Below are 15775 nucleotides of genomic sequence, written 5' to 3'. Positions count from 1 at the left end.
TGTGATATCAAATTCAAAGAGATACAGATCTCTGAAGCTACATATCAACTTAGAAAACCACAAATTAACATCTACATAGTACTGTATTTTTATTGTGTTAAACATTTACCCATTGCATTTTAATGTGACTTGGGCAGCAGGAGGAAGCTTTGTAGATTACTTCCTAGCAAAGTCAGCACTTCTACTACAGAGGATACCATCATATTGCCAGTTACCCAGGATTACAACCTCATTGTCATCCTCAACACTTCACTCTCTCCCATTCCTTATCTAATTTGTTGCCAAATCCTATAGATTTGCTTTCATAATCCTCTTGAGTAGGCCACCCACATCTCTCTTCTGATACTGCCATCATTCTGATGCAGACATTCATCATCTGATACCCTGAATATTTCAATATCCTACTGAGTTGGTCTCCCTGTCACATCTCTCCTCAATTCAGTTCATCTTCCAATCATCTCTCAAAGCAATCTTCCTAACGTGTATGAGTGACCTTGTCACCCCCCATTCAGTAAACTCCAGTGACTCCTTATCACTTCAAGAATCAAATACACAATTATTATTCAAAGCCCTTCATAACTTGGCTCCCCCTACCTAACTTTCTCTCCACTCTTCTTATACCTTACACTCTCCCCATCAATTCACCCAAGTATCTGTAATTTAGTAACACTGACTTCCTGCTGTTCCTTGAAGAATCACTATACCAGGCATTTTCATTGGCTGCCCTGCATGCTTAAAATGCTCTCCTTCATTTCATTTTCTCTTCAGATCCCATCTAAAATCCTTTCTTCTACAGGAAGCTTTTCCCAATCCCTCTTAATTCTAATGCCTTCTCTCTGATTATTTCCAGTTTATCCTGTATATAGATTGTGTGTACATTGATGTTTGCATGACTTAACTATACTTAACTATAAACTTGAGAGTAGGGGTTGTCTTTGATCTTTCTTTGTATCCCCAGCAATTAGTAGGTACCTAGTATACATCAAGAGCCTAATAAGTGTTTATTAACTGACTGAAATCCTAAAGATGCTGTGGGCAGATGGGATAGCAAGAACAGAGGGTCTTTAGGCTACAGATACAGGTTAAATGACCCTGCCCAGGGTTCAAAAGGTATAAAAATAGGGAAAATAGTAAATATTCAAAAGATCTTCAGTAGCAATAAAATGGTAATGTCTATTAGTTTTCCATCTTCTATCTTCCCAGGATCATAGTTGGTGACTCATCTAATTGGTGTGAGCAGCCACGTCCACTCTCTAGGGAGGAGGTAAGGGGAAACAGCAGGATTGGTGATAGTGAGACCAGGAAAACAGAAGTGAATCCAAAGGTCTGAGTGGGGCAGGAATTCTGTCCCTTCCACAGAAGTGAGAATGAGGAAAGGGTAGAATATGAGCTAAAATAAAGGAAGAAAAAGGGGGAGAGGGTTTTAGCAGGAAGGTTTTGGGAGAGAGCCTCCCATTACTCACTCTGCTGGGCCCTAAATGGCTTCGAAATGGCTGAGCCAGAGGGTATCTAATGGGGAAGCAAATTGGTTGAGGAAAAATGGGAAACTCCTGAGAAAGAAATTCTGAAGATACAATGATAAACACTTCAAAAATGTGACGTCCAAAGAGATTAATATGAATACACAGTCAACTCACCAATGAAATTACATTTTGCAAAGACACATATAGACTATGGAAACAAAGAGTACTATAAAATAGTGTCAGGAATTCTAGAGTAGTATCTAAATTCCTGATCTCTTGTATTTAAAGAAATAGTTGTTGTAATTGGTGAGCCAGTCAGTGACCTTTTAAAGGTCATGGAAAATAAGAAAGGCACCACATAGAGACACCATGGTTTAATTAATTAATTAAAGGTCTGGCCAGACTAACCAGAGGAATGTTATAGTTATATTTTACTGAGATTTTTGAAAATATTTGATTAATAATAATGATGGTGATGATGATGGCTAGCCTTTATATAGTGCCTTAAGGTTTTCAAAATGCTTTATAAATATTACCTCATTTATTTCCTTACAAAAATCCTGGGAAGTGGATACTAAGATTATCCCCATTTTACAGATGGGGGGAAGCAGAGAGACGTTAAATGACTACCCCAGGGTCACACAGCTAGGTGAGTGTCTGAGGCCACTTTTGAACTCAGGTGTTCCTGACTTCAGGTCCAGTGCGCCATCTAGCTGCGAAAACATAATAATGACATAAAATACCTCATACTACCCTTGTGGAAAACGGAGAAACGTGGGCTAAATGACTGTCTTTGTTAAAAATAAGTAATATACTTATGGGACAAATTATTGCCCCTATTAAAAATAAAAACATACTTAAAACAACTCTTGTACAAGGAAAATATAATACAATTAGATGGATATGGAACTAACCAAAGAATAATGTCTAATGACTCAGTATCAGCTTTACTTGACATTGTATGTCCTTCATATTTTTGCCAGTGATCTGGAAAATTGCCTAAATTATATGTGTGACTATAGAATTTGCAGATGGCTCAAATCTGAGACAGCTAACATCGTGGAGAACAGGGTCATAATCCTAGGAGATCATAACTGACCAGACTGAAGAGCTAAATTGAGCAAGATGGAATTCCGATAGGAATAAATGTAAATTCTATACATTTGGGAGTACAAGAAATTGATTTCACATTTTTTTTAAATGAGGGAGACATTGTTAGACAAGTTTGTTTTTAAAATTAAAACCTTGAGATTTTTGTGCACTGAATGATCACTATGAATGTGCGGTGTGAGGTGTCAGTCGAAAAAGCTAATGGATCATTTCCAAAGATTTTCTCTTTATCAAAGTATGAATAGCTTTATTGACCCCACAAAAGCCACTTAATTTAGAAGTCCAGAGAGCTACTACGCTTTTCTCAGAATGCTTCTTAGCTGACCCAAGTGGCACCAAAACTCATGCACAAACTTTACTGTTCAGATAACATAATGAACAAGACATTTGAACTGAACTACACATTAAACACAGACCACGCTATTGTACCGAAGTATTTTAATGTAATCTATTGTAAGTCCAACAAAATGATTCACTAGGTTTCAGTAAGTCATTTGTCAAAACTAGATTGTTTTTTACAACTCCTGAATTGTTTTGAATAAATTACTGTTGCCAAGCAGCCTGGCACACTGAGAAGGTCATTGGTTCTGAAGTCAGTGGACCTAGATTTAATTCTGTGTGATCTTGAATAAAACGCTTAACCTCTCTGGGTCAATAAATATTTATTAAAGGTCAATGTGCCAAATGTGCCAAATACTGTGGCACTGGGAGGTGGGGAGGAGGACACAAGAAAGACAAAAATGGTCCTTGTCTTCAAGAAGCTTACATTCTGATGGGAGAATACAACATCCAAACAGCTATATACAAACAAAAATACATACAGGATAAAATGTAGATCATCTCAGGTGATAGCATTATGGGAGACCAAGAAAGGCTTCTTGCAAAAGGTAAAGTTTTAGCTGACACTTGAAGAAAACCAGGAGTCAGAGGTGGGAGAGAAGATTCTAGGAATGGTGAACACCCAGTGAAAATGGGCAGTTTCCTAATCAATAAAATTAGGGGACTTGTATAAGTCTCTGAGGAAGCAGCTAGTGGTTTAAAGCACCAGCCCTGGAGTTAAGAAGACCAGAGTTCAAATCTGTCCTAGTACACTTAACTAGCTGTGTGACCGCAGGTAAATCACCTAAACCTGTTTGCCTCAGTTTCCTCAGCTGTAAAATGAGTTGCAAAGGAAAATTGCAAACCACTCCAATATCTTCACAAAGAAAACCCCAAATGAGGTTAGCAGGAAATTGATATCTATAAATGCCTCATCTTTTTTTTTTATCTATCCCACCTAAATCTCAAGAGATTCCTTCCAGCTCTAGAGGTGATTTCTAAAGATGCTAACATGTAATCGTGGCATGATTCCCACAGCTTCAGTTCAGAGGTAGTTGCCTCCTCAAAACTGCAGCACTGAAATTTCTACTGTGAACATAGCCATTAACCACATATTGTCTCATGACATGTTATGTTCGGTATTTTACTTGGTTTTTTCTTCACAGATACCTTTTAAACTCTATGAGAGCAAGGATCTTTGCATACTCCTATATACCCCTCTTGGCAACAAATAATCAAGTCTCTCACAGCATCCCACATGACCTTGAGGTGGAGAGGAAGGAGACCAGCATTTATTAAGCTCTTATTTGCTAAGTGCCTTGTAAACATTCTCATTTGATCTTCACAACCCTAGAAATAGGTGCTATTATTATCCCCATCTTACAGTTAAGGAAACTGAGGCAGACTTAAGTTCAAGTAATTTGTCCTGGGTCATACAGCTATTAAGTGCCTGAGGGCAGACTTTGAAACTCAAGTCTTTACCAACATTAGGACCGAAGCTCTATCCAATGTACCACCTAGCTACCTTACACATAGTGGGCTTAACATTTGTTAAGAGATTGTATTAGGAAGGATGAGAGGGAAAGGATGCAGAGGAATGCAAAGAACTCATATCTATAATGAATTAGGGGTAACTGTCACATAAGGAGAATTGTTGAAGCGGAGTCATTATTGGAGAAGAACCTTGGTATGCACGACAGTCCTTTGGTGCCATTTCCCATAGTGTGTGAAAGGCAAAAGGCCAGCAGTAAATGCTCCAAGGACTGGTACTATCATGACCCAATTGTTTCTTTTATGATCCCACATATGTATGTTCCCTGGATGTCTTGTGTGGGTCCTTGACCCATCCTGCATGAACAAATAACCGAAAGGGTACTTATTAAACACTTGCATTTGTTCAAAGCACTATCCAATGTGAAAGACACAATCTTGTTCTCAAAAGTTCACTGAGCTTAAAAGGTTCTTTGATTTTTAGGGTTGAGGGAATATACCTTCATTTCCCCTGACCAAATCTTAGTTTCTGATGTTCTGAAATTTAACAGTGTTAGACTTTGGTGATGGTGATAATCTTTTGCTGACTCTCCAATAGCTAGGCCACTTCTAGACAGATTGTTTCTTGGAATGATGACTGATTTGGAAACAGGAGTAAGGGAAGGAACGATTGCCACTTCTAAGGTTCTTGGGTTGTCAGTTGGTCAATATTGCTGTTGGTGGTAACACAGGTGGACCCTTTTCCCACAGTGAGCCCCTCAGTTATAGCTATTAATCTACTGTTCTAATAGATTGGACCAAAGGCATACCAAAGAAGGGATTCTATGCAGTGATAACATGTCATACACTCAGTATAGAGATTCTCCTCTGACCCTAAGGAGCTGATTTAAATACCTTACTTCTAGGGAGTTTCCCTATAATGAGTACTAAGATATACCATTTATTCCAAAAATCACATGCCCCAAGGAGGTCCAGTGATAAAAACAATAGCTCCATATTTACTTTCAATAGAACACTTTTGTAGTAGCAAAGAACTAAAAACAGTAGTAAATGTCCATGAGCTAGGGAATGGTGGTGCGTGAATACAAGGGAACATTACTGTGTGATAATAAATCAGGGCTATGAAGAATACAGAGATACATGAGAAGACTCCAATGAATTGATACAAAGTAAAACATAACTGACACAACCAGCAACACAATATGTGCAGTGACTATGACCAAGTCAGTGGCAGAAGAAAAGCACAAATGTACAAAAGCACTAAAGTAAATGTTAAAACTTATGAAAGTTATGGAAAGGCAGACCCCGCAGGGGATTGTGGGTACGAAACACTTGCATGTAATGTCAGACTTGGTTGATTACACGGACAAATTCTCTTTTACATTGCAATGTAAGGGGAGATCCCTTTTAAAAAGCAGGTGATATAAAAGCCAAAGACTAAAAGAAAATTTAATGATACCTAGCTCACACTCATGAAGTAATATATGCACAGGAAAGCCCTGATTATTATTCAGATATGTATAGTGATGATCAACACAACCCCTCATCAAGTTTATTAATTATTTTTGCTTTGGGGATGGTCCTTTAGAGGTAGAGAACACTTAACTAAAGCCTTTGAAGCTAAACAGGTTAAATTTGCTTAAACTTTCCTGAGAAAACAATGTTTTTCCTTCTTAAAAAGTATTCTGCTTTATTTTCAGATTCACAAAGGTCTAAAAAGTGTAGTTGGAGATGGAAAATTTTTACAAGGAAAAAAATGATTATATAGTCATCATTATTTTCTTCAGCAAATGCCCACAGGAAATATGAAGACTCTTAAACATAAATAAAACGAAAAGAATATCCATACAACTTGAAAAAAATATTTCGGCACAGTACATCTTTAGTTTGCCTTTACTGGGAAAGATATTGCAACATCACTTGTATTGTTGGATTCAATCTGTGAGGAACACAGAGCTTCATATGTTTTGATAGTTATGGTAATAGACTACAGAACTGGCATCTGACATGACGGAGGAGATAGTTGAAGGATTATGGTCACCATCATGGCCAGGAGAGACAAGCCCCAACTCTGCTTTACATAAGTGGTGAAGATACTGGTCAAATTCTGTGTGGACTCCAGCCTCTTGGACCTCAGAGGATTGGCTGGCAATTAGGCCTTCCCTGCAGGACAGGGCCTCTGGAGGAGGAGAGGGCTGACTAGATCCTGGCTGATGCTGCATCTGGAAACCTCGGACACTGCCCCCAGCCTGGGGGGAGCCCATGGGACCATAGTACATATGCAGAGGGTTGGAGGGGCCCATCAGTCCCTGCAGTGAGTGGCCCAGGGGTTCCTGCATGTGTCTGTGGTGTACAGGACCCGAGTGGGAATCAGGATGCACAGAGTACTCAGAGGCTACAGGATAGCTGTAGGGTCCCGGCTGGCAGTCCCCTTGCAGAGAGGAGGTGAAGAAAACTGCATCTGGCTCCATGCCATCCATGGGAGAAGCTTCAGGGGTAGGTAGATTGTAGCTGTCAAACTGAGGGGCAGGACCCAGACTCTGGCACTCTCGGTAGTGTCCCATCTGAGGAGGGAGAACTCCCTGGCCCGGGTGGTAGGCCTGCTCATGGAATGGCAGTCCCAGGCCATCCACACACACTCTGCCCTCTGGACCCAGCCCAGAGCCTGGCTGCTCAGGGAGACTGTGGAGGAAGCCACTCTCTGTCCGTTTCAGCCTCTTCACCTGCTTCCTCCTCCGAGGCCGGTATTTGTAATTGGGGTGATCCTGCATATGCTGCACGCGCAACCGCTCAGCCTCTTCCACAAAGGGCCTCTTCTCGGCCAGAGGTAATGCCTTCCAGGATTTCCCTGCCAACACAATGAACAAAGTCACAAATCTCAGAACTGAAGATAGCTCATATGGAGCAGAAAAAGCATTGGTTCTAACATTAGTGAACCTGGGTTCAGATTATAGCATGGCCACTGTTCATTTTGGATAAGTTACTTACATTCTCTGATACTGTTTTTTCCTCTGGAAAATGAGGATTTGAGACTAGATCACCTCTAAAGGTCCCACAGACTCTTCACAGTATGATCCCAGGCCTTCAGAGGTCATCTTGTCCACCCCACAGAAGAACCAGAACAATAATCACCCTTTCTACAGCATACTTTCAGAAAGGGTCGCTCACCCTTCACAGGAAGGTCTCTGTGGGAGGAGCTTCATTCCTCTTTGGGATCAATCTAATTGTGAAGAAATTTATCTTAAATCAGATCTAGAGCACCTTCTCCACAAGCTATTGTTTGTGGAATTGAACTGTTACTGCTCCTTCTGCTTTCTTAAGGACAACCAAGTCCAAGGCCTTTTCCATAGGAGGGGTTTTCAAGTCCTTCTTTAGATGATGTCCTTCAACATCATGGTGGCCCACCTCTGGAAGCTACCACAAAAACCAACAAAGCACATACATAATCACTACCACCCCTTTCCATATTGTTTTCATAAAATGATGGCCCCAAGGAATTTTTATAGCAGAGTCTTATCAAAAGTCATTTTTTTCTTCTCCTCTTTCCTTAGAAACAGAACAAAGTAAGGACTGCTATAAAAGTAAATGTTTCTAAAAAAGTAGTCTTGCTTTGAATTAAATCAATCTACAAGTTAATTAAGCTCTTAATATGTGCTAAACTGGGGGGAAGGGGGGGTTTAACCTTGCCCTCCGTAAGGTTACATGAAAATGGTGTAGGCGACATATACATAAATCAGCACATAGAAGATGGAAGGTAGTCTTACAGAAAGGTGCTAGTAGCTGGGGAAACAGGGAAAAGACTCCTCTAGCAGGAGGTCCTATGAGCTGAGACTTAAAATCAGGGAAGCTAAAAGGCAATGTTAGGAGGTAGAGCATTCTAGGTTTGGCAAAGAGTACAGAGCTAGAAACAGGAGGAAGAGCCAACAGGTCCTGTTGCTATGACCAAACCACAGAATGGATGGAGAGAAGTAATATGGTTAAATATATGGAAGAGGTAAAGTTATAAAGAACTTTAAAGGTCAATCACAGAAATTTATATTTGATGAGAGAGGTTAATGGGCTCAGAGACATTAGAGTTTATTTAGTGAAGGGGAGACATGAGCTGATCTGTTCATTAGGAAACTACCAAAATGAGACTAAAGTGGGGAGAGAGATCAATTAGCAGGCTATTTCAAACAGTCCTGGCAAGAGGTAAGTGACAAGGTTTGAACTAGGATCTTGACTGTGGGTATGTATGAGCTGTGTTTGAGAGTGAAAGTAATTATAAGACTTGGTAACTGATTAGATTATTGGGAGCTGGGGAGTGAAAAACATATCAAAAGTATGGCTACGAAAATGCAAATCTGGATGACTAGAAGGATGTGGTGCCTTTGATAATATCAGCAAAGTTGAAAAAAGGTAATGGTTAGGGAAAAGACAAGAAGTTCTGTTTCAGTTTGAGATGCCTAGAAGGTCCTTCAGGTAGAAATCTCCAATAGTTGCAGATGTGAGATGCTGAATCAGGAAAGTAGGGATGGATACATAAATCTCAGGAGTATATGAATAAAGGTAATGATTGAACCCCTAGAAGCTGATGAAATCACCATTCAAGATAATATATAGAGAAAAGAAAATCAGTTGAATTAGGATTTAGACAGAACCTTGCAGTTTGGTCAACCCATACAGTTTTGTTGTCATAGTTCAGTCATGTCTAACTCTTCATGACCCCATTTGGGAAAATAACTTCATCAGCCATGTGAAGGAAGTGGAGATTTGAAGGAAGACAGGGAGATCAATTGGCAGATTATTGAAGTAATCCAGGTGACATGTGATGAATGAGGTATAAATCTGTAAATAAGTTCAAAAACAAGTAATATGTTCCATGTTCTCCTAATTTTCCTGCAATATGTCTCTTTATATTTAGGTCATGTATCCATGTTGGTCTCATCCTGGTTAGCAGTGTAAGATATTGGCCCATGCCCAGCTTCTGCCACACTTCAGTTTTCCCAAGTATTTTCACCAAATAATGAATTCTTATCCCAAATCTTTATACTTGTGAAATACAAGGTTATAATATTTATTTGCTGCTATAAGTTGTATGTCTACTCTGTCCCATTGATCTATTCTTCCATTTCTCAGACAGTACCAGACAGTCTGGACAATCATTACCTTATAATACAGTCCAGCATCTGGCACTGGTAAATCTCCTTTCTTCACATTTTTCCTTATTAGTTCTTTCACTATTCTTGATTATTTACTCTTCCAAATGAGTTTTGTTATTATTTTTTCTAATTAAGTAAAATAATTTTTGGAATTAATTTAATTGGAATGGTTTTGAATGTATTAATCAGCTTATGTAAAATTGTCATTTCCATTATGTTGACCCTGCCTACCCATGAAAAATCAATAGCTCTCCAATTATTCAAATTCTATTCCACCTATACAAAATGTTTTGGGAGAATCGCTAAACAAGCCGTGGCATACGATTGTGATGGAATACAACTGTGCTATAAGAAATGAACTCAATGATCTTAGAAAAACATGTAAAGACTTGTGCAAAATGAAGATCAAAATGCACAGAACAAAGAAAACACTGTATACAGTAACAGTAATATTGTTTTAAGAACGACTTTTGAGTGAATAAGTCATTTTGACTATAAAAATACAATAAATTAATTGCAAAGTACATATGAATAGATGCTATCTGCATCCAGAGAAAGAAAGACAGTTCTGGATCTGCCACAATTTACATATTAATGGTGACAGATAAACAATATATAAAAGGCAGCTGTAGAGGGTTGGAGAGGGGTGTCTGACTAGGGGGCATGAACAAAGATTTCCCAAAAAAATAAGGAGATAGCAGGTCCATATTTAAGCACTACATAAATATATCATTTTAAAAAACTATCTTGTTTCTCACGAATTTAAAGCATTCAAATATAAGGTTCTAACCATTGTACACTGATAGTGTTACTTGGAACAAAAGACTCCTAACCTGTCTCCTTGCTTCAAATTTGTTTCCATGTCAAATCACCCTACATTCAGCAACCAAAGTGGTTTTCCTAAAGAATATATCTGAGCCTCTTCACCCACAAGGACTCCCCCCGCCCTTCATTTTTCCATTCCAGGCACAAAATATCTGGAGCACAGTATCCTATGCTCTCACAGATCAAATTCATAACTTATCATTCCACAACTCTAATTTCAAATCTTCCTCCAATCCCCTCTAAAAGTTTTAAACCTCAATTCCAGTAACAGTTCATACTTTAGCAGGGATTAGCTACAGCCTGAGCCAAGGTATCCATTAGGGACAAAGGATGAGTACCCTAGAGAAGAAAGCTGGGAAAGAGCCCCAGGAAAAAAGAAAGGCAAGCTAATAGGAAAGGTGGCTAAGGAACCAAAGGCAAACTTTGCCTGCTTCATATTTTTGCCCGTGACTGGCTGGGGGCTCCTTCTATTGGAAATATAACAGGGAGCTTTATCTCAACTCCCAAAGCAAATTTCCTCACTTTGTCACATAATTTATTTGATAATTAATATCAAATATTGCCTTGCATAATTACTCCAGCTGGAGCTCAAACTGGAAAGGGTCTTAGGGACCCTCTGGCCAGTCCCCTTTTTTGCAAAGTAGGAATGAGAGGCATAAAAAGGTATCTAAGGTCAATTTGAATCCAGCTCAACAGAGACCCCAGAGCAGGGCTGATCTCACCCACTGTGTCACAAGTCAAGAAGTTTTTCCTTTGTATGCACCTCTCAGTAAGAAAACATCTCCCCCACACCTTAGTCAAATATTAGAATATTAAATCCTTAATCAATTCACAGAGCCAAATCTTTTGTCATTCTAATCCCTAAAGTTTGGATTTTTCTAAACTGGATTCATTATCAAATTAAGAGAATTTTTTGTTTTGTCGAACAGAATCAAAACTGAAGGGACCTCAAAGATCATACAGTCCCACCCCTTCACTGAAGCCCTTTTACTGAGGCCCAAGGAAGGAGAAGTGACTCACCCAAGGTCACAAGTCGTAATTACTAAGATTCAAACCCAAGACTTCCAACCCCAAGGCCAATCATCTTTCCACTTCGACGAACAGTTTCTATAATTAGCTCAGATTTTTTTTTTCTAAATCCCAGGTCAAAGAATCTTAGACTCTCCGAGATGGAAGGGACCTCAAAGTTCATCTAGACCAAGTCAGACCTGAGAGCAGGACCTGTTCAGCGGTGTCTGATAAGGGATCCACCTGGCCTCTCTGCATGAAGACTTACACAAATTTGGGCAGCCCATTGCCCTTTGGGTCAACTTCAGTTGTTGGTAAAGTTTTCCCACCTAGCAAATGAAAATCTGCCTCTGCAACTCCCACATAGCTAGCTGTTAGACTTCAGTCCTCTCAGCACAGCCCAAACATTTAATGTCATGAAAGCCCTTCAAAGAGTTGAAGACAACTCTCACATGTCCTCCTTTCTACTCAAAAATATCTCCAGATCGAGCCTTTATATAGAGAACAAAACAACATGATTTTTTGGCTCCTTCCCCTTTGGGTCTTCAGCTATTTTCCTTATCTTCAAAAGAGGAATAAAGTGCTTATTTTGCTGAAAGTTAACCCTTTTCCAAAGAAATTTTCTATTTTGTAAAATAGGTTTATAACTTCATTTTACTCAACTGTAAAATACTATAAAAACTATACAAATAATATGCAGAAATATGTGTAAAGTCATAAGAATTTATGCAAAATAATGGAGCAGAACATGAAATGGTAGACATACTGACTGTATATGCAATACATGTATGCCTATATTGATGAGTTAGCTCCATCTTCTTCCCAACATTCCATGCATTGGCACTGCCCCCCTAATCCCCTATACCTGAAATAGTCTCCCCTCCCCTTCCTTACACCAGTGACTCAGTTTCTCTGGTTTCCTTCAGCACTCAGTTCAAAAGCCATCTACAGGAGGTCTTTACTATTGAGATCATCTGTCATCTCCTCTGTAAGTACCTGATTATTTTCTTGTTTTTCTCTTTTAGAATAGGAGTTCCTTCAGAGCAAAAATTGTTTTTTGTTGGTCTATCTGCAGAGGTTAGCATACAATAAGTGCTTAATATATGCATACTGACTGATTTGTCAAAGTTCATACATCCAGTTGATTATCACAGGAAGTACTTAAAACCCTGATTTTTCTGACTCAAAAGGCCAGGCAACTAGCAGCTATACAGAGGTGTCAAAAACTGGCCCAAGGGCAGCTCCTGAGTGCCAGACTAAATTGTAATTAAGAAATATTTAACAAAAGAAATAAAAATACAATACAACACAAATAACGTTCATTTGTGATCTACTAAATCGAAGTGGAGCCAGCAGGGATCATTTTGTTTGATTTTTGACACCATAGTGTTACACTCAGCTTCTTTATTGCAAGTACAGTTTACCTTTCATAGTATTCTTAAAATAAGAATCTTCAGGCAGTTGCAGGGATGTGGCAATAAAGATTTCAGGTTGTTTCTAACTAAACTAATGCATGGTCATTGCATTCATAGAATTTCAGACCTGGGAAAGACTATAGAGATCATTTTATATCTAAGCCCCGTCTCTGACAGTTGAAGAAACTGAGGTGTACCTGACTTTTCTAAGGTGGACCAACTAAGTTAGTGGCAATGGTTGAACTAGAACCTAAATATTTCTGGATACTGACTCAATGCTTTTCTATTACAAAATACATTCACAACATACTAGTCTCTGTCTTCCCCATTTCAGAATCACTGAAAACAAGAAACAAAGTTTTAAAGCTATTTTATAACCAAAAAAAATGCTAGAAATTGGTACATGCTTATCCCAGTCTTTAGGGATTGTCCCCAACTCTCTAGCAAAAAAACAAACAAACAAACAAACCACACACATACAAAACACAAACACAACCAAATAAAAAACCTGGCAAAAAGTGCTAAGGACTGAACCTGTGATTGCTCAGTTAGGTAACTCCTAGAGGCGACTCCTTCCATCAAGGTAGATGAGCTCTTTCTCCATAATTCATTACTTTAGAGTGGCCTGGGCCACCTGAGAGGTAAAGTCATCTGCCCGTGGTCACCCCCGTATGAACCACGGTCATAACTTGAACTCGTCTCCCTTTTCCCAGGAGAATTCACTATTCTCTGCAATACCCTTCATACCGATGCTTCTCTGGTTGTGGAAAGCTAACCATATATATGTAAATATTTATAAAGTGCTTTGAAACACAGTTGCTTCCCATACTGAATGGCAGAAAACTCTGCATTGTTGTTCATACACACACGCGGGCGCGCGCACACACACACGGTATCTACACAGCAGCCTCTTACACTTCAGATTCGTAAACAGGATCAAAAATTGCAATATATTCCTATCGTCACCACTGACTAATGCTTTTTAATCTCCAATGCAGCATACTCTTCGCTCTCAACTTCTCATGGGAGATTGGGAGATTGGATCTATCGTCCTACTACTACTTTCGTTATAGGTGGACTTGACTTTCAAACATATTCTTATCAAACTACCCAACCCGCTGGAACAACACAGCAGGAGGATCACCTAGGTCCTCAACACCTCTTTATTTCTAACCTGGAGACAGGGACTGGACCCGTGATCATATTCGTATAGGGAACATCAGCCAGGAGGGAAAATCTCATCTACCAACGTCGGCAAGCACCTTTTCGGTAATTTATCCTCTGGGAGAGGTGTTGACTTTTACGCTTAGAGGTTAAGTAGCTTGAACTGGGTCACAAAAAGCCAGTGTGAATTGAACCCAGAGCTTCCTAGTTCTGAGACCAGTTCTCAAGTCCACCGCGCCATGCCGCGATTAAACCTAAAGTTATCCCCAGGAACCGCCTAGCAGCCGCGAAACTAAGGTTTAAAAAGCTGTAACTGACATAAATGCGTTATTCAGGCTTTCCACTGAGGGGACCCTACAAGAGGGCTGTGGTCCAATAGGGATAGATTTACCTTTCCGCCTCTCACCCCTCCGCTCCTCCAGCCCCGACTGCGGTCAGCGTTGTGCTGCTGGACGTTATCAGTACAAAAGTGATGGGGCCACTTGTGGACAAGACACTGAACTAAAGTCAAAAGCTCCCTCACAGTAACGGCCACTTTGTTTGATCCTGGGTCTTCTTCCCCCAGCCCCTTCCCAGGTCTCCTGGTTCCCGCTGTGCCCCACTCACCTAGCATCTTGCTCAGTTCGGCGTTGTGCAGGTCCGGGTTCTGCTGTGCCAGCCGCTTACGCTCGTCCTTGGCCCACACCATGAACGCGTTCATGGGCCGTCGGATGCGGGACTCCCCTTTGCCACGACATGCAGCCCCAGCAGCTGCGGCAGTCGCGCTGCTCCCGCTCCCTGCACCCGCACCGGACTCACTCTTGACCTTCATCTCCCCCAGGGGGCTCACAGACTCTGCCCAAGGGCAGGGGCCCATCCCGGCCATCATCATGGGCAGCGCGCACCTGGCCTGGCTCTGGTCGTCACTGGCGTACCCCGCATCCGGACTGCTCATGGCTGTCCTGCCCAGACCTCGCGCCTCGCACCCCGCCCCGCCCCCACACCCACACCCTCAGACTAGACCCGACGGTTCCCCCAGTGGAGGACTGAAGGTGGGAGGAGAGCGCGGTAGCCGGCGGGAATCTGAATGCCTCGACTCCCAGGACCCAGTCAAAGCAGTCCCAACTAGAAGACACTGGCCCACTGGGAGCGCTCTCCCCGAAGGCGCTCCTCTTTCTACATCCACGCGACCAATGGGGTTCGGGGGCGGGGCGGCTCGCACGAGGTGTCAGAGGTCCCTCCTTGGCCAGAGGGAGCTATCTCGGCTGCAGCTCGCTCTGGTTTTACCTGAGCGGGTGAAAACTGGAGGAAACTTGGAGTCCAAGAACTGGACCTCCCTGGACCTGGTTGCTCCCTGGACAATTAGGACATATAGCGCTCCTGGTCACCTTTGGTGTATACCAGGTTCTCCATTGACCTAAAATAGAGGTGCGCAATCTGGGCGAGCATGGATTTTTTTTTAATACTTTGATAACTTTATTGAATATAATTGGTTCTCTTTGTAGAACTGTGTATTTTATTTTATGCGTGTAGAAACACTTTTCTGAGAAAGGGGCCATAATTTTCACCAGACTGCCAAGAGTCCATGACACAAAAATGACTACCCCACGTGGAGGCCCATATCTTGATAGGGAGCAAGTTCTGCCTGAAATTTCCCCAAGTCACCTAAGTCTTGGAGATATGGCAGGCTGAGTCCTGAAACTAGTTAAGGAAGTACCATAATCGGTCCCTTTCTCAAAAGACTTGGAGTCTTATTAATGCTGAGAAGATGGGCGACTCCATAGATAGAGTACTGGACTTAGAGTAAGGAAGACCTGAGTTCAAATTCAGCCTCAGACAGCATTCAAACACTGGGCAAATC

At 41.0% G+C, this 15775-nt stretch overlaps 1 protein-coding gene across 1 annotated transcript; it reads right to left on the bottom strand.

Annotated features, from left to right (window-relative positions):
• Positions 1-5519: 5519 nt before the first annotated feature.
• Positions 5520-15106, bottom strand: LOC140501242 (transcription factor SOX-17-like). Its single transcript, XM_072604604.1, has 2 exons — positions 14542-15106; positions 5520-7230 (listed from the first exon to the last, which is right to left on the bottom strand). Exons 1-2 carry the CDS (start codon positions 14867-14869, stop codon positions 6341-6343), a joined length of 1218 nt encoding a protein of 405 aa, XP_072460705.1. The 5' UTR covers positions 14870-15106; the 3' UTR covers positions 5520-6340.
• Positions 15107-15775: the final 669 nt, after the last annotated feature.

Source organism: Notamacropus eugenii, chromosome 4, assembly GCF_028372415.1.
Source record: "Notamacropus eugenii isolate mMacEug1 chromosome 4, mMacEug1.pri_v2, whole genome shotgun sequence".
Lineage (NCBI taxonomy): Eukaryota > Metazoa > Chordata > Mammalia > Diprotodontia > Macropodidae > Notamacropus > Notamacropus eugenii.
Note: the sequence above shows the minus strand (reverse complement) of the source record. Positions and strands in the feature narration are given on the sequence as shown.

What these genes read in the sequence shown, in the direction of transcription:
- LOC140501242 (XM_072604604.1), bottom strand. Translation starts at nt 14,869, where the DNA reads ATGAGCAGTCCGGATGCGGGGTACGCCAGTGACGACCAGAGCCAGGCC. An exon ending in CGAACTGAGCAAGATGCTAG is followed by an intron (nt 7,231 to 14,541) that starts GTGAGTGGGGCA and finishes TTGTGTTGGCAG; the next exon opens with GGAAATCCTGGAAGGCATTA.